Here is a 20,770-nt window from a genome sequence, read left to right as displayed (position 1 = left end):
TGAACTGTCAGCTAAACTTCAGTCTCCGTCACATCAACGAAATATTGCATCCTTCTGCCTGTTCTACAAGTATTTTAACGGTGAATGCTCTGACGAACTGCAAGCATTTGTTCCCTCTCGACGTAAATACCCCCGACAAACCCGACAAGCAGCTAAATCCCACCCCTTCACAGAAGATATCCCTAGAGGCAAGAGAGTCTTCTACTTCACTAGTGTCTTCCCTAGAAAAAGCTAGACTTTGGAACTCCCTTCCGGATCCCTGCTTCCCCGACTGTACTGACATGCAAAAGTTCAAGTGCAACGTTAAACGACATCTTGCTGTCCAACTTCCTACACAAGGTGATTATGTCCCTGATAGTAGCCCCCTACAGCAAAGTGGCAATATGACTTGTTTGGGGCGAAAATGTAATAAAAAAATATATATACATATATATTAATATATATACATTTACATAAATATATATCCATATATATAAATATATATATATACATATATAAATATATATATATAAATATATATATATAAATATAAAAATATACATATATATATATATAAATATATATATATATATATATATATATATATAAATATAAGACAAGCAAACACCTGTAGATACCTAGACGACCCATGTAGATAATGCCATCATGAAAAAATTTCTATCCTGTACTTTAAAGAACCCCAACATCTATTAAACTGTAGGAGAGCAACAGCGAACAACTGTGTTCATAGGATAAAATTTACTCTAGGATAGAGATAAAAATAACTTTAAAACTTACAAAAACAATAGAAAATAAACAAATAAATAAAATAAATAAACATGGATGTACAAAAACTATCATACATATGTATATATATATATATATATATATATATATATATATATATATATATATATATATATATATATATATATATATATATATATATATATATAAGAAAAACTAACGTAGATTTAAAACCGGTAAAGACACAAGATATCCAGGCTAAATAGAACACACAGAATCAGGTCAACCAGAGGGCAAATTGGCTGTTGTCCTATAAGTGCATGTCAATTGGCTGATAGGATGGGGTCGGTGGATACTAGAAAGCTGATTGGCTAACTAAAATCTCAATAGAAGGTGCGTATATAAAAACGACAGACAACCACAAAATTGACGCATAAGCCTGAAGAATCCTAGAGTGAATGAAACGCGGAATATTCAGTGTAGCTTAATCGCCATATATTTTTTATAAATTACTAACTAGCTCTACCTACGTATTTAGCACGTTTGAAGTGAATACTTAAAGTTTACGCATAAATTGATATTTTAGTATAATAATTTTATGTGAGTAAATGAAGTAGTTATATATATATAAATATATGAATATGTATAAATATATAGAGAAATATCTATAGAAATATATAAAGATTTATACACATATATACATATATAAATATATAAATATATACATATACATAAATATATATATATAAATATACATATATAAATATTAATATATAGAAATAACAAATCAGATCAATTTTTCACTTTTTTCTTTAAAACGATTATTTAAAAAATACGCATTTCCTTTATAATTGCAATAAACAATGTTTTACTTCACAAGAACTAATATATATATATATATATATATATATATATATATATATATATATATATATATATTAGGCGGAGCCAATATTAACCGTATGTATCGCTTGAAGAAAAAACAATAACAAAAGCTAAATTTATAAGCGGTAAAAATAAACAGTATAATTGATCTAGGGATTATGGCCTAACGGTTAAGGCACCGGACTGTGGTAGTCATGGTCTGAGGTTCGATCCCTAGAAACAGTTGAACTACGCTGACGAGAGGTAACGACCTCGAAACACGCGTGTACGTAGATTACTGTTTTAAAAATAATAAATAAATAAATAAAAATGTTATATACGTCCAAACAAATTAAAAGGGCGACTTTCTAAGTAAATAAAAAATGAGCTTCGAGGCGGAGCCAATATTAACCGTATGTATCGCTTGAAAAAACAACAATAACAAAATCTATATATATATTACAGTAATTCTTGGTATCTCAAGCAGAATATATTTAAATAATAAAAACCCAAAAAAAGGAGTAGACAGATAATATATAAGTGCATGTGTGAGTCTAACTTAATTTAACATTCAGAACATTGCTGCCCCTTATATAGATTGTAACAATAATAGACATAAAGATATTCTAAATAGCATTTATTCTTTTAAGATGCAAATTTAAAAAAATGAAGCTTATATCTGGAGTCAGTAATTATGTAAATAGCAACACTCATTTATAACGTTCAATATATATATATATATATATATATATATATATATATATATATATATATATATAAGCCTATGGGGTCAATAAACAGTTTTGATTTTTATTTGCATCTATAGTCAACTCTTATATCGGAAACTCATTCCACAGAATACGATCGTCCAAAATCATGTCAAATTCGCCATGATTATGTCATTTGTATAGGCTTCGGTATAAAAGTGTTGAAGATAAGTGCGGAACCAATTTATATTATTTTTGTGGGCATGTCATTCTCTTTCTTTTTATATTGATCTATTCATCTCAGTATGTGTATTTATATATGCAAATAATGAAAATAGTTGCTACGTGTTTTTTTTTTTCGATTTGTGCAGGTAGTTATGTAAAAATGTAATACGTCAATGGATACGCATACATTCTGAAAAAAGTAGTCAGTTAAGAGCCTGGTATTGTTTTGCTAAAACATTACACGCTAATAATTTAGATCATGCATGGTGTACAGTGTATGATTAATAGCGGGGAGAGTCTTAGAGATAGCTGTAGGGTTATCATTACCTTGAATTAAAGACTAAGGTCTATTTAAACAAATATTAAGCTTTTTTATCAACCGCAACTTATTAATTTAGTAAATTAAAGTCTACAAAGCAAGCAATACATTTCAGTTCATATACGTTCTATCTGGAAATGTTTCGGCACATTAAAATTATCTTCAAATCAATTTTCGGATCAGGGAAAATGCTATTTATATGGTTTTGATTTGAATTGAAACTCAACAAGTCATTTATGGAGAGCCGATAATATAAAACTACTACTGCTGCTACTACAACTAAGACTACCGGCGTTGCTACAATTACAATAACTACTAACAACTACAAACTACCTACAACCAGAACAACTATTACCACCGCAAAGTAATTTGGTACTATTTATAAATTCTTACTTGGATAATTTGAACTTACTTTGTGATTGGTTCTCATGCTAGTAGCGGTAATGACTGGATCTGATACCAAACGATAGTCGAAGACATAGCCATACTTTAATCGGCGAATCACTAAAAGAGGAAAAATTCAAACACTTAGATGTATACATAAATCAATTGTCCGGTACTAGTTACAGATCAACGGGAGTTATTTTGATCCTTCATGCGTATTATATAATAAACGCTTAATACTTTGTATTCAATGAGAACTTTCCGTTTTTGCTGATGAGTTCAAGAAGGTACATATATATATATACATATATATATATATATATATCATAGGATTTGAAGATGAAAATATAATCGAACAGGAAATGCGACAGTAGATATCCAATCTTGTCAGCATCTTCAAAACTTACGTGCTCTCTTCGGCTAGTCTCACGAAATAATAAAATGTTACAAGTATGAATATATTCTAAAAGAACAACATTATTTCTAATTGTTACTCAAGCAAGATTGCAAATCGATACAGGAAATACGTTATTTTCTTCATCTCAGTTGTATACCCAAGCGACATTTATTTTTTCGCACTAACTAGCGTGCAATAAATTTTTGTTTTTAACTCTATTAGGTTAAAAGTAAAAACCTGAATATTACGAGTGTGAATCCAGTCCGCGCCATCGTGGAAATTAATACCAATAGTAATAGAATCCGTTGAAATGAATAAATGCATCATATTCTTTTTTTGCTATTTAAATTATTCTGACCATTGTTTCAATCTTGGTTGTTACGCATACTCCATTTTGCTTATGTACATATCCCCTCATTTACTTGGATATTGACGAACCTAGGAATCTGTCTATTTGACTCAGGAAGCTGTACCAAGATTCGAAACAGACGGTACATTTAATCCGCGGGTTAGCTTGCTTTTGTTCTTTCACCGAGCAGAAGTATATAGTAATTCCTAACTTTGTCCCTCGTACTACCCGAATTCGTCTAATAATAATTACGTGTTTCGAACTTACTTAACTATTCATTAAAAAGAAATATTTGATGCAACTTCACAAGTCCAAAATAAATTGCAAATTTATTCCAACCATTTTTTCAATCTTGGTTGTTATTTTTATTACATTTTGCTTATGGACATATCGCCCTAATTTACATGGATATTGCCGAACTCAATAATCTTTCTATCGAAGTCAGGAACGTGTACTGAAATTCGAACGAGACCGTATATTTAATGCGCGAGTTAGCCTGTTCTTTTTCCGTCATCTAGAGCGGAGTAGAAATATTACGTAATTCCTAACTGTGTTCCTCAAACAACCCGAATTAATCTAATAAAACTTACATATTTCGAACTTACTGACCTGATAATTAAACAAAATATTGTTTGATACAAATTAACAATGCGAAAAGAAATTGCAAAATATTTTTCCTACTGAAAAATAATTTGAATAAAAAAATAAATTGCTTGATAAGAATAAATCTTATCTTTATATTGTAAATCACTTCGATTCCTTAAATGTTATTCCAGGTTAATATCTTCAAAATATGCACCTGTAATATAATGATCAATTAAATATATCACTTACGTGGAAAATTGTAAAGTCTTGAAGCAAAAATATTATTGATGACCTTTACTGCACTGTCACGCAACTGTTGAAAAAAAGTTTCTTTTTAAATGTACGAAACAAAACATTTTTTTATGGTAATACAGTTGTACAGAATCTGATAAAATTTAAAGTGTTTGTATTTACTAGCAGGAGTAACCAATTTTCTGCCTAACTTAAACGTTTAAAAAATCTTATTTCACCAGTAACTTGTCAATTAGGGTTCATTCCATAAAAAAAATGGAAACTAAATTAGCATGTTACTGGTGAAAAGGGAGTTTATTAGAATTTACATGCAACATATATCTCGCTAAACCTGTAAATTAAAAGATATATCAGTTGGAGACTCAGAAATGTTGGAACAAATCTGATAGTCGCAAGCGGTTACAAAAGGTTACCGTATTTATTTATTTGAGTTTCATGTAAGTGTCTTAAAAGTAGTGTAAACAGATCATAATAAAATGCGATATCTATGATTTTCGTGAAATTTGAACAGTGCTAATCTCTCTTTATATTTATAAAATGAAATGGTCCGTGTGTGCGTCTCTCTCGGTGTTTATACATTTCCTTAACAAACTATTCTGTCAAATTTTAGTCGTCAAAATCGTTTTCGGGCTGAATATTTGCGCCGCCAAGGGGTCAAATTTTAAAAGGTCTAATCTTTGCGGTCTCTAGCAAACTATTCACCCAATTTTGGAGCTAAACTTTTAAATTTTACATAATTGTTATTCAGACATGCAGCAAGCTTTGCAGTCATTTTTTCAGCGAAAATTTTACTGCCAAGAGATCAAAGGCAAAAATAAATATATCAGTTTTGCAGTGGATTTCATTCATGAACATTTGACATTAATAAAACAGGATTCTCGGAAGGTCAATTAATACTTTTCAATATTGCCTTATTGACTGTAATCATTTTATATAATTAAAAAGTGTAATGGGCCTTGATTCAAACTCCAATAAGAATTCTAGACACATGGTTTAGTATACTTATATCTTTATTCTGTTCTGATATAAAATTAGTTTTTACAGTTTTTTTTGTTGGCGTTTGTATTTCAAGTTTTTATGTTGAAATTTGTATTGTAAATAAATATGAGCAAAGCAATCGTATAAGTTGGCGAATCATACGAGGAAGATGCTGGTTAACAAGAAAAGGTTAACAGCCATACATTTTTATTTTCACTCTATCTAAGTTTTCAAAAATCAAGAAGCCCCTGCTTAGAAGATAACATTGGATCCTTATATGAAATACACAGACATTCGAATATTCCATTAATGTTGTTTCTTACATAAAAAATTGAGTTAGTAAGGAAGTTAGGAACATAATGTTCCTCTCCTCACTTGACTACTGGTCAGGTGTTATAGTATAGCTTTTTTTGTTTATATCTTTCTTCTGTTCTTAGTCTTAATGGATTTCAGGACAAAAAAATCATCTAATCTGGTGTATTATCAAACTTTGTGTTTTCAACTTGCGGTAACATCACTTGGAGAAGATGCACCCCTCGTAAAACCAGTGTGGGTTTATCATACCGAAGAGATTTGATACGAGCTGCAAATATTATGCAATTGTTAATATTTTACAAGGGTTTAGGTTAAGGGAAATGTATCTTCATACCAGATTGTCCTGAGAAACCCCGTTAGACACTCGAAGATCGTTCCAGTGGGCTTTCAATTTATGTCCGTATACAGAAGGCATTCATGACCTCTCCATTTTTTATGCGCCATAATCCGTCGTGGATAATAAGCAAAAACTGAATTTCATGCCATGCTTATTAGAAAAAAATTATAAAGGCTGGTAAAAAAAAAGTTAATGTAACAAGCGTGTCGAATGATCGACTGTTTTTTTCTCAGAATGTTTATGGAGAAAATAGGCATGCTGATCGAACTGCAGAAGAGAAAGTATTGCACAATGTACTGTTACAAAAGGCATGTTATTTTAAACACATTTTTTAAGACAAAAAGAAAACCATCGCAGTATATATGCATCTATTACAGTAAATACACAAGTAATTTATTTATTGGTTAGAAAAAACGTTGATTAAAATAAATTGTTTAAGAGGAATAGCGAAACCTATTCCGCTCCAATGTATTTAATGGACAAAAACATGAATTATTCAGGTAAAATATTATATTGTTTTTGATATAAGTAAAACGCTGGGGCATTCTAATTACAAGCATTTGTGTATTTCATGCTTTGAGCCAGCGTTATAAATGGGTTGCGTTTACTCTTCTCAGGAAACAAGCAAATAGGGGCGCTAAGTAACAAACATGTATTTTTAACGATTCTTATCTTAAACAATTCATGAAAAGATTTGCTTACAGTTTACCAGTTTTGACTGTTTCTTGCAGAAACCTTTCAAAAATGAAATAATTACAACGTACGCGAATAAGATAAACTCTCACAGTAAAGCATAGTTCAATAAATTTCGTATCGCTCTTTGATGGACTACAGCCACAAAAAAATAAGATTCTACTATATTTAGGTGATAACGTAATTATTATCACATCGTATGGATCCAAATATTCTACTCCTGGCATATAAGTCCCTGATATCTTCTAGTAAGAGTTTTTTTCTTTAGAAAAACTCGGGTACATACAAGAGGAAATATGTGACGATTACCCACGTCCTAAGTGAAAGTAATTTTTCTTGGGGGGGATATAAAAAGAAATAAAATTACTTGTTGTGGAAGAATGGCGAAACCTATTCCTCTCCAAATAATCTGATAGATAACAATATGAATGATTCGGGTAAAATCTGATAGTGATTGAAACATTCTTAAGAGAAGCATTTGTTTATTACATGCTTATCTAAAACGATTCGAGGAAAAATTTTCGAACATTTTATCTCTTTTGACTGTTTTCTGGAGTAAATTTTCGGAAATGAAATAATAAAAACAACTGTGAACAATTAAAAACTCTCATGGTTTAGCACACTTTAATAAATTTCGTTGGACTATGCACACATAGAAATTAATGAGTCCCCACTACGTTACGGTGATTACATATCAATACTTTGATCATCATCATATCGTTTCGATCAGAAGATTCTATTGTTTACATGGATTTACTTATATTTTCTAGTCAGAAGTCTTTCTAGAAAGATTTGATACATACGATATGATAATTGCCCACATACTAAGTGAAACTAATTTTGTTAACAAAATGGATTCAAAGTTGAGACGATTAAGTCTGTTGGTTTAATTTGGTGTGGAATATAAAAAAAGAAAACTATTTTACAAGTTTTAATGAGAGATACTATATTATATATGCAGTTGACATATAGCGAATAAACGTGTCAAAAATATTCTCAGTTGTTAGGGTGTTTAACATTTTTCCAGTAAATATTTGTTCAAAAGACAAAGTTTAGGACAACATGTTAGTTGCAAAAAATACAATCACACCACTCACATAAAATACAGACAGTTATATCCTCATAGCAAAAAGAGATTTAAATTTTCTACACGCATAAAGCTAAAAACAGAAATGGGGGTCATTGTAATTGTATTTCTACGGCATTGTTACTCGATTTCTTTCATCTTTGTTTGTCTTAAATCGAAACAATTATTTATTTATTTGCTTAAAATTTAGGCGGATTGATAGAGATTTGCAATATAATTTCATTCATATGTCCGACACCCTTACTCTCGCCAATAAAATATAGTTAAGATTTTATCGAGGTGTCTGCATTCGCACTCGACAACCGCAAGGCGAAAAAATATCTACTATTATATAATAAAATACTTTCTATGGGTGTATGGAGTGTAATATTTTTTTCGTATGGATTATTGGGAAACTGTTGGGCTGAGTCTTATCAATTTCAAACAACGGCAATTTATGTTTCTGGCGGTATTCTTAAATAGGTTTTCTACCGGAATAACTTCGATAAATACCGTGAATCGAACTAATTCAATGAAGAAAAAACAGGCGATTTGGACTAAAGTTAGGAGCTTACACACTGAAACATCACATGGCATTCGAGAAGTGTTACTACCCCACAAAACGAAGAGCTAGATATATAATTTCAAAAATAAGCCCGTTGATATGATAGGGTCGGGTTTGAAATAAATGTTTTTGTTTAAAGCAAAACAGCGTCTGAAAGAATTATTCTGTTTAGAGCACTATTAAAGCATGATACTTGACTTTGCATTTTTATATTTATTGTAAGCAATTATATATAAAAAAATATAATTTTGTAAAATTAACAGCAGAGTGTCTACAGCGCAATTTAGATTACATTACTAACTTTTAGAGACATGTGAAGCTTTCCCCCAGTGCACTGCGATGTGTGCTAAACTAGAACGGCTAATCACCCGATTCGATTAAAAATCAGGCGATTTGCCCAATTCCGATGACAATAAAAATTTGCGAGTGTGAAACGTGTGTTGACCTTCATTCAATTCCGGACAACGAAGGACGGTTTGCCTCACATTACGAAAAGTTATGTTATTTATGAATTTAATTACTACTGCGCTGCTGGCTTTGTAGGCCGAAGCTCCTTGAACTTACAGACACGCATTTAACAACATATATCAGTGGGACGTAACAAGGCTAACCGTATCGTTTTCGCCCGTCTGTTGTTTTGGAATCTGCCATTGGCCATCATCTATATATATATATATATATATATATATATATATATATATATATATATATATATATATATATATATATATATATATATAAAAGCGAAAATGTATGTATGTATGTATGTGTGTATGTTTGTGTGTCTGCTAAAAACTTTCCACAGACACGACGACAATTCAAAAACTCGATATCATATCGAAGCGCCATCCTTCGCTCGAAAAATTGGCCAAAAACCTTCCTTTTTTATCCCGAAATCAACAATTTTTGACCGGGGGGGGGGTCAACAAAAACGGTCTTCTCGTGACGACGATCATGACCTGATTTATTATTAAATAGGTGAAAAACTGAACAAATGGCATGTACGTAGCATTAGGTCAGTTGATTAGCGCGTTGGTTCATTATCTAAGCGTCTTGGGTTCGTGGTGTGAATTGTCTTCTTTTTTTCGATTTTTTAAATTTAAATATTGAACCAGTGTTATTTAAGCCATTTTCTCGTAACGTTCGATTTTCTGGGGTTTTTTTTTTGCTTCGCTTATCCACCCCCGACAACACACCCAAAAACACCCGGGTACCCACCGATATTTTAAATTTTAATATCGAAACAGGCTTATTCAAGCCATTTTTCACATGTTCGTTTTTCTGTTTTCTTTTTTCGTTTGCCTTACGTTAGTGTTTCTGTGTTTTATTTTTAGATGTTTTGATTACACCCCCCCAGCTAAAGTTTTAACGTTCGTTGTTATGTTTTCTTTTTTTACTTCGCTTATAACAAACAAACCTGGTCATTGACCTCATTTATTACGTCGTCGTCGTCGTCGTCCACGTCGTCGTCGTCGTCGTCCACGTCGTCGTCGTAACGCTCGACGACTTCCGTGCGCGCACCTGTCAATTTGGTTCTTACTTAAATACATTCAAACATTTTCAGTAACTCATTCTGGCTGGCCGATTTTATTTTCAAACTTCGCCTCAGGGCTTCGAGTTCGATCCACCCTCCGTGCCTTTTTTATTTAACAGCACACACACCTCCAAAGACCCGGGCAACGCCGGGTACCCCCGCTAGTCTCATTGAAAATCAACCTTGCGTCAATCGCTATAAAATGGATTGTTTTATAATTTTGCCCGGTTGACTTTCCAAAGTATTTGATGATTTTGGAGTTGGTCTCAACTGTAGTTTTACCTAAGCCGTTGCTTTGCCGACGACAGGAGTTCGTTAGATTATTGACTATGCTCGGAGATATATCTTTATTGTCCTCATACCTCCTCAATTTTAATTGCACATATATTTCGTTTTATTTTATTCATATTACAGACGAGTTTGGATTCGCCTTTTCTTCCCCCTTTTTACCATTATTTTTTTTTAAATCGTATATCTCCGAGTATTTGTTCTTAAGTTTTAATTAACTCCTGATAAGTTTTTTTGATATAAAACGTTACTATGTTTTGTTGTTATATTATTTTCAGAGCGTTGGTACGGTTTTTGTATCGTAAATAAGTTATATATATGGGGGGGCGCATGAAATTTTCTTAGTGGGGTGTTCAAAATTTATTTATGGCTAAATACAGACCAATTAACACGATAATTAGAAAAATGCAGGTTTCGTTCCTCGCTCAACAGAGCTTAATCGAGGAAAATGCGATTAAAAAAATAGTCATGAATATGGGAGGAAAAAAGCAAATATAAGCGGGGAAAAGTACATAGAAACTAAATTAAGTCCCCAAAGATTGTGTTTTGATAAGGTTGCAAAGACTTAAGAAAAAATACTTTCTAGAATTTAGATGCAAGGGTGAGTGCGACTTACTCAAGATCGTAAACATGTCACCCCTGAAATTAATGGCACACGCATTGTTCTTTATGAGGTGCTCGCAAATCGAAGAACAATACGTATTAATCAGAACATCCGAGGGTGAAAACTTTGAAATTGGCCAGAGAAATTCTAAGTAAATATCTTTATCTGTACTACGGTTGCAAAGATGTTATTCCCCATCACCATCATAAGCTTGTTATTTATTTATTCAAATACAGTTGCAGTGCGCACTATGCTGGACGAACATGGCAAAATATGTGTTTTGTTTGAATATACACGAACCATCCAAATTCGGTATGCTAATTTTTTACCCTCGGATGTTCTGTGTAATACGTATGGTTCTTCTATTTGCGAACACCTCACAAATAACAATGCGTGTGCCACGAATTTCACGTCTGGCGTGGTTACGGTCTTGAGTGAGTCGGACTCACCTTTCATCTAAAAAATTCTAGAAACTATTGTTATTGAGTCTTTGAGACCTTCTCTTTGCAAGCAAAAACAAAATCTTTTTGTACTTAATTTAGTTTGTACGTAATTTCACCCCCTTCTTTTTCGTATTTTTTTTTTTTACCCTCGCCATATTCCTGACTTTTTTAAATAGTGTTTTCCCATGATTTAACTCTGTAGAGCGATGAATCAAAACTGGTTTGTTAACTTTTATATTATTTTTTTTACTTTCTTAATGATCATTTTTGTTGGTTTGTATTTAGCCATATACCTATATATCTATAAAAGTGAACGTGTCTGTGTGTGTGTCGGTGTGTATGTGGGGGGGTGTACATTTTCCTACGCAATAAATCTGTCAATGTTTAGTCTACAGAATCGAAATTTGATATACAGGGTACTGAGATTTTGGAAAATAGATTTGACCGGATTTCGGCCAGAAATTTTGCGATTAAGGGGAAAAATTTCAACGATTTGACTTTGGAGAACTCTACCAAACGCCTCCGACAATTTATGGTCGAAACACTTGAAATTTTAGATATAGGTTCCTTAGACATGGATCTAATTTAATAACTTTATTTGAGTCCAAGAGAATGAATATTAAGTGGTCATAATAAGGGTTAAAGTTTAAAAAATTACCGTTTTTTTTTTTTTTTTTTTTTTTTTGCTCAGCATACACTTCCAAACACCCGGGCAACGCCGGGCAAAAATGCTATTATATAATATAAAGCTGAACGTATGTGTGTGTGTATGTTCGCGAATAGGCTCCTATATCGTTGACTATTATAGAAAACTGATCACATATAATGATAGAAGATGTATCGAGACACGGGAATGCGTATGTTTGATCTAGCATAATGATGATTCATTAACATTGGGGGTCTGCGTACATGCCTGGTGACCAAAGTATGAAAAAAATATAAAAATTAAAAAAAAAAAAAAACGTTTACAACTGTTTTTGATATAGATGTACATAATAATAATTTGATAAATATGTTTTAATTAAATATGGATGGTATGATAATATTGTGGGGTCTGCGTTCGGGCCTGGGCTCTATAGAATGGAAATAGGCATAAACTTAAATAAAGACATTTCATATCTATCTGCGAAAGTATACTTTGATAATTATGTTTTTGTTTGAAGAAATACGTTATAATAAAATTATGGGGGTGTTTGTTCGCGCCTGACTTCCATAGAATCGAAATATGTCACAAAGTTTAACAAGTTTTTTTTAATATAGATCCACAGAATATTGTGATAAGTGTTTAATTGTAAAAAGGTAGGGTATAATATATTATGGGGTTTATCTAATTTATTTGTAATTTACTTATATTTTGCTTTGGTTGTGATACCCTCAAATTCGAAACTATCTCTTTAGAACCTTTCCTTGTCATTACCTCTCATACTTTCATGAATCAGAGTCCATTTTCTGTAGGCTGTTTTTGAACCCAGTCAAGGACGGGTACTTTTTCTAGTAATATATATATATATATATATATATATATATATATATATATATATATATATATATATATATATGTTATGGGAGAATTATATAGTGTAGCCGTTCCACTGTAAATAAAATTAACTTGCACAGTAGAATAGTTTTCTACCACTTTATATATATATATATATATATATATATATATATATATATTGATTTATTGAGATAGGTGTATATATATATATATATATATATATATATATATATATATATATATATATATAAAACTATGACAGTAAATTTTACGCGGATAAAAATTATTACAATAAGAGTAGCATCATCTCGCCATGAATCCAGTGGACAAAAGAAGATATTGTGTTTTGAAAGAGACAGCTTATATTGTCGACTTGTATATAATGTTTTTTTTTCGGCTGTTTTTTTTCTTCTTCAAGAAAGAAAACGGGCATTTTTAGAACATTCCTCTTCTTATCTTTTCTTGTACGCTTGTATAGAATGGGGTGTATTGTTTTGGGGTATTGTTTAAAAAAATGTTTCTTTACTCCCAGAGTTGTAAATAATCCTGGTTTTGGTGGGCTATTTCATATCGCCTCCGATACTATCGGATCGCTAGGAGAGAATACACACTTTTTCGGACCCTTCTTCTTACTTGTTCGCGTACTGGCTCAATCTCACTAATTTTAGGCCCGCTATCTGATTGCATTTAAACGACTTAATCAATGCATTAAAATAGCATTATATAATAAAGTAGATACTGCTACGACAACAGCTTTGCTCGTGTCGATTAAATGTTCAAAAGCTTGATTGTAAAACATTCGTACATTTAAGACGTACTTACATCGTTAAGAATACGAATAATAATAATAATAATAATAATAATAATAATAATAATAATAATAATAATAATAACAACAACAGTTAATATATATATACATATTAATTATATGTTGTTATATATTTATAAAATAAAACAAATATATATATATATATATATATATATATATATATATATATACATATATATATATATATAGGAAATTTATTACTGTGAGTCCAGAATGAGTTTACAAATTGTTTCAACTAGAGGAAAATCCTCAAAGAGAGGAAAAATCCAACTAGCATCATCAGAATTCATAGATGGACTAAGTTATAAAGTCAAATAAAAATGGAAAGATCGTAGATAAAGGGGAGTTAGAAAAGAAGGGGGAGTGGTGGGGAGAGGACGTTGGAGTTTAAAGTAGTAGGAGTGTATTAAAAAAAAGAGAGGGGTTTATAATTAAATATTAATTATGTGTAAATTCTTATATACGTGTTTTTTAACAGTTTAAACTTAAAAGACGCTACTTTTGTTGATAACGGCATAAGTAACAGTTAATTTAAAGGATCACCATGGCAACAGGTTGGAAAGTTAATGTTAGTGAAGGAACGGGTTGAAAATGGGGTTTAAAGTAATTTAGCCGGGCGGAGAGAGATTGAAAGATATTTATTGTTTATAAAATGGAAAGAAAAAGAAAAGGAAAATAAGTTAATGAATTATACTTTACAGGTTTATTTTAATAGTGTGATGATATATATACTTAAATATAATAAATAAATTAGCCGGGCAGGTAGAAATAATACGTTACAGGTTTATTTTAATAAAATAAAATAAAATAGGTGAAGGAACGGGTTGAAAATGGGGTTTAAAGTAATTTAGCCGGGCGGAGAGAGATTGAAAGATATTTATTGTTTATAAAATGGAAAGAAAAAGAAAAGGAAAAATAAGTTAATGAATTATACAATAAATAAATTAGCCGGGCAAGTAGAAATAATACGTTACAGGTTTATTTTAATAAAATAAAATAAAATAGGTGAAGGAACGGGTTGAAAATGGGGTTTAAAGTAATTTAGCCGGGCGGGGAGAGATTGAAAGATATTTATTGTTTATAAAATGGAAAGAAAAAGAAAAGGAAAAATAAGTTAATGAATTATACTTTACAGGTTTATTTTGATAGTGTAATGATATATATAATTAAATATAATATATATATAAATAAATAGCCGGGCAGGTAGAAATTATACATTACAGGTTTATTTTAGTGAAATAAAATAAAATAGGTGAAGGCTTAAGTAAGTAACTTAAATAATAGAAAAAAAAAACATTTTTAATAAGTAACACACAAATATAAGCACACGCATAAATATGTACAGCAAATGCACATACGTAAATGGGGGAAAAGCACATGCGTGATCACACATACATATATATATATATATATATATATATATATATATATATACATATACATATATACACAAACATACATATACAAACACATATATATATATGTACACATACACAGATACGTAAAAATACACGCATATATACACATATAAACATATATGCAAGTACACATACATCCAGATGCAAACACTTACACATACATATATATATACATATACATATACATACATATATATACATATAAATATAAATTAGCTGGGAGGGGGTGAATTGAAAAATATTTTATAAATAATTTTTAAATTTTCAGGCGTTGTAGTTGAAGGAAAGAGAGAAAGAGAAAAATATAAATTAATGAATTATAAGTTACAAGTTTATTTTACTAATATAGAAATAGGTAAGAATATCAGTAAGTTAATCAAATAATAAAATTCATAAAATTATTAGGGAGATATTTATAATAAGTGAATAAAACACATACACACAGAAAAACACACACACAAATATACATGTAGAAGATACGTAACCAAATACAAATATATATAAAAAAAACACATACATATACACACATATAGAAGATACGCACAAACACAAATACATATATATACATACATATACACACACACATATATATACACACATATAAATACATACATACACACACATATACATACATATACAAACACACACACATACACACGCACACACACACATATATATATACATGTGCACATATATATACACATATATATATATATATATATATATATATATATATATAAATTAGCTGGGCAGGGAGAAATTGAAAAAATTAATTTTTTGTTTTTAATTTATTATTTATAGTTTTTTGAATTGTCGGGCGTTAAGTTGGAAGAAAGAAATGAGAAATAGAAGGGTAAATAGGTGAATTATACGTTATAGGTTTATTTAATAAAGTAAAAAAACTAAGGATATAAGTAAGTTAATTAAATAATAAAAATTAATATAATTATTAATAAAATGTAGATAGTAAGTAGATAACAAAAACACACAAATACATACACATGAGTACACATGTAAAAAATACACACATAAATGGGGGAGAAGCATGTGCTTGAGTATATGTACAAACACAAATACGAAAAATATGTAAATAAGCTTCGTGTTAAAAAATATGATAATTATTATTGAAAGAATTAGTAAGAGGTAAATATAAGAGAAAAGCGTATTATATATGTTATATGTAGATGGTAAATTAAATAATTAATTAAAATAGAAGGTAAGTAAATGATTAGTTGTTAACAAGTAGATAATAGACCGAGAGGCAAGTCGAAGGATACCAATTGTGTGTATATATGCGTGTATTTTTACGTATCTGTGTATGTGTACATATATATATATGTGTTTGTATATGTATGTTTGTGTATATATGTATATGTATATATATATATATATATATATATATATATATATATATGTATGTGTGATCACGCATGTGCTTTTCCCCCATTTACGTATGTGCATTTGCTGTACATATTTATGCGTGTGCTTATATTTGTGTGTTACTTATTAAAAATGTTTTTTTTTCTATTATTTAAGTTACTTACTTAAGCCTTCACCTATTTTATTTTATTTCACTAAAATAAACCTGTAATGTATAATTTCTACCTGCCCGGCTATTTATTTATATATATATTATATTTAATTATATATATCATTACACTATCAAAATAAACCTGTAAAGTATAATTCATTAACTTATTTTTCCTTTTCTTTTTCTTTCCATTTTATAAACAATAAATATCTTTCAATCTCTCCCCGCCCGGCTAAATTACTTTAAACCCCATTTTCAACCCGTTCCTTCACCTATTTTATTTTATTTTATTAAAATAAACCTGTAACGTATTATTTCTATCTGCCCGGCTAATTTATTTATTATATTTAATTATATATATCATCACACTATTAAAATAAACCTGTAAAGTATAATTCATTAACTTATTTTTCCTTTTCTTTTTCTTTCCATTTTATAAACAATAAATATCTTTCAATCTCTCTCCGCCCGGCTAAATTACTTTAAACCCCATTTTCAACCCGTTCCTTCACCTATTTTATTTTATTTTATTAAAATAAACCTGTAACGTATTATTTCTACCTGCCCGGCTAATTTATTTATTATATTTAATTATATATATCATCACACTATTAAAATAAACCTGTAAAGTATAATTCATTAACTTATTTTCCTTTTCTTTTTCTTTCCATTTTATAAACAATAAATATCTTTCAATCTCTCTCCGCCCGGCTAAATTACTTTAAACCCCATTTTCAACCCGTTCCTTCACTAACATTAACTTTCCAACCTGTTGCCATGGTGATCCTTTAAATTAACTGTTACTTATGCCGTTATCAACAAAAGTAGCGTCTTTTAAGTTTAAACTGTTAAAAAACACGTATATAAGAATTTACACATAATTAATATTTAATTATAAACCCCTCTCTTTTTTTAATACACTCCTACTACTTTAAACTCCAACGTCCTCTCCCCACCACTCCCCCTTCTTTTCTAACTCCCCTTTATCTACGATCTTTCCATTTTTATTTGACTTTATAACTTAGTCCATCTATGGATTCTGATGATGCTAGTTGGATTTTTCCTCTCTTTGAGGATTTTCCTCTAGTTGAAACAATTTGTAAACTCATTCTGGACTCACAGTAATAAATTTCCTATATACTGCTCTGACTACACATTGAGCACTTTAGTCCGGTTTTTTTTACCACTGGTAAATAAATATATATATATATATATATATATATATATATATATATATATATATATATATACGTCTGGTATAATTCTACGGATGTTGATTTAAATATAGTGCACCATTAAGATTCTGTGAAATGTTTAAACTTTTAAGCTGAAGTAAGGATGGAGAAAATATTAAAATAGTGCATATTGCATGTGATTATTCTGTATTAAAACCAATGCAAATCTAAAATGTTCCATATATTGTATAAAATACTTTGCATTAATTTTGCTCAGTACCCTTAGGAAATAGTCGGAAAAAAGTCGAAATTTGATAAAGTATGCTTGATATCTGACATATATTATAAAGCCTTCAGAAAAAATCAGTCATCTGAATTTTAGCGAAAAGGCACTACCTTGTTTTCATCCCTTCAATTCTGTGGAATTAAATTACACATATGGCAAGTTAAAATCTGTACATATTACATCAAAATTCCAAACTCACATCGATTGTTTTTATAGTTAAGTGGTATGTCCTGTAGAGACAAATATGCGAATATATACACATACCTAATTTTTATGTATATTACGATGATTTAATAATAATGACATCATTGGAGCGAATGCAAATGTTCTCAACTTCATAGAGGTAAATTTATAGGGCTTTACTTAAGTATACAATAATAATTTTATATGAGTTGATGAGGAATTAAAAACTTACCTTATTTTCCACGTCGTTGTTTAATTTTAGACGGAGAAACGGAAGGGTTCTTTTCAGAAATACGTTGCTAGAAGAGGCTTTCACATAGACCATGCTCCTAAATTCTGCTGTTTCCATAATGAATCCTCCATTAGATGTCTTAGCTGAAATAATCAAAGTTAAATCTTGTAGTCAATATTTGTAGAATATTTCTCTTTCTTACTTCTTTTTTTTAATTTCCCGTATCCATTTCAGTTCACTGGTCAGTTCCGTGTATTTTTTCTGTGTTTATCTCTTTTTGATTTTTACGCTGATATATGCTGAAACGACAAAATCTACAATCTGACTGGAGTTTTCCTTCTTGTTACTTATTATATCTCCTCTCCCTGCTTGGATATGTTTATTGTTCGCCAATTTCTTATATGATTTTATAGCACTGCTATCGGGTTGTGCTTCTATCATTTGTCTTAGTGGGGACGATTCACTTGTTTATTTAGTTATAGTTTTACAACCTGGGCGTATCTATTCTTATATTATCTTGTAGTTAGTTTGCTGCATACACTTATTATGTGGTTTATTGTTTGATCTATTTTCTTTCATAGCATGCATTTGTAGTTTTCTTGTGTCTTGTAAATGTTTGTTTTGATATAGTTCGTTCTTATACGGCTATCTTGTGCGGTTGTTAATAGTTACACATTTTTAAGGTGTTTTTTTGTCGCAGCCATGTTAAAAGATTTCTTGTGTTCCATATGTTGTCATCCTAATGGATACTCCATTTTGTAGTTTGACTTTTATTTTTCGTCAATCTGTTCTCTATTTTGTTCATTTGACAGTATTTCTACGAGTATTTAGAGATTGGCTAGTATGTTCTCTCAACGGTGCTGTTAGAAGTTTCCATAACGATCATAAGCATGTTATAGACTTGTGGTCGCTGCAGGTTGTTTCCCTTTAAAGTTCCTTTCTGTTTCAGCGTAGTCCTACATTTGATCATCCATTCTGGTACGTTTGCATCCTGGATACATGTTAGCAGGTTTTGAATTAGACTTTCCTGAAGTTTTATGAAGTTTTTCCACCAGTATTTCTGTATTTTCTTGTGATTAAGTGCTCCTAGGTTTGCCATTGTTCTCATGGTTCTCTTAAAAATTGCATAGCTTATTTTATAATCTGCTGTTTCTCTGATTATATGTAACCTATTTTTCATGTCCTTCTACCCGCCGGTATTTTATTGTGTTGCTTTCCGAATATCTCGTCCCAGTAGAGTTTGCTTCGATTGTGGTCTAACAGATTTGTTGTTTTATTTTTATATTTTGTTTATATTTTATTATTATTATCATTATTATTATTATCATTATTATTATTATTATCATTATTATTATAATTATCATTATTATTATTATTATTATTATTATTATTATTTTAAACACCGCCGCTGATGGTGATTTTTACCGTGAATTTAAGGTTCAAATTATAATTTCAGTTAGAACCGCTTACTTGTTTCGTCTGCTATTTTTTAAACTCCGCCGCTGATGTTGCTTTTGGCCGGAAAAATGCGCACAAAACAGAAACATAAAACATCCGAACATGTGTTAAACAATTCCTCGTTTAACCGCGAATTTAATGCTCAAATTATAATTTCAGTTACAAACGCTTACTTGTTAGATTGGTCATTTTTCTCATGGTAATCTTAAGAATTTCATAGCTTATTTTATTATCTGCTGTTTCTCTGATTTTATGAAACCTACGTTTCATGTCTCCGGTATTGTATTTTGTTTCTTTTCGAATATCTCTGGTTTGATTGTTGTCTAGCAGATTTATTGTTTTATCTTTATTTATTTATTCATATTTTATTATTATTATCATTAGTAGTAGTAGTAGTAGTAGTAGTAGTAGTAGTTTAAACTCCGTCGCTGATGTTGGTTTTGGCCGGAAAATACGTACACAAAAACAGAAACATAAAACATCCGAACATGTGTAAGCAATTTCTCGTTTAACCGTGAATTTAAGGTTA

At 30.3% G+C, this 20,770-nt stretch overlaps 1 protein-coding gene across 2 annotated transcripts in view; it reads right to left on the bottom strand.

The window, feature by feature from the left end:
- Positions 1 to 20,770, bottom strand: part of LOC145276826 (bactericidal permeability-increasing protein-like) — a 139,287-nt gene that overhangs the window by 58,469 nt on the left and 60,048 nt on the right. For both annotated transcript variants that reach the window (XR_013868036.1, XM_080128176.1), the window contains exons 5-7: positions 18,784 to 18,926; positions 4,806 to 4,869; positions 3,254 to 3,345 (exon numbers count right to left, since the gene is read on the bottom strand). Coding sequence is in view for 1 of the 2 variants with exons in the window: in XM_080128176.1 (XP_079984302.1) it covers positions 3,254 to 3,345; positions 4,806 to 4,869; positions 18,784 to 18,926 (299 nt within the window). In the remaining variant the exon portion in view is untranslated. The remainder of the gene's footprint in view (positions 1 to 3,253; positions 3,346 to 4,805; positions 4,870 to 18,783; positions 18,927 to 20,770) is intronic.

The sequence above is a fragment of the Euprymna scolopes genome, chromosome 5, assembly GCF_053919585.1.
Source record: "Euprymna scolopes isolate OS-2025 chromosome 5, ASM5391958v1, whole genome shotgun sequence".
Classification (NCBI taxonomy): Eukaryota; Metazoa; Mollusca; class Cephalopoda; order Sepiida; family Sepiolidae; genus Euprymna; species Euprymna scolopes.
This window is presented reverse-complemented; position numbering and strand designations above follow the sequence as displayed.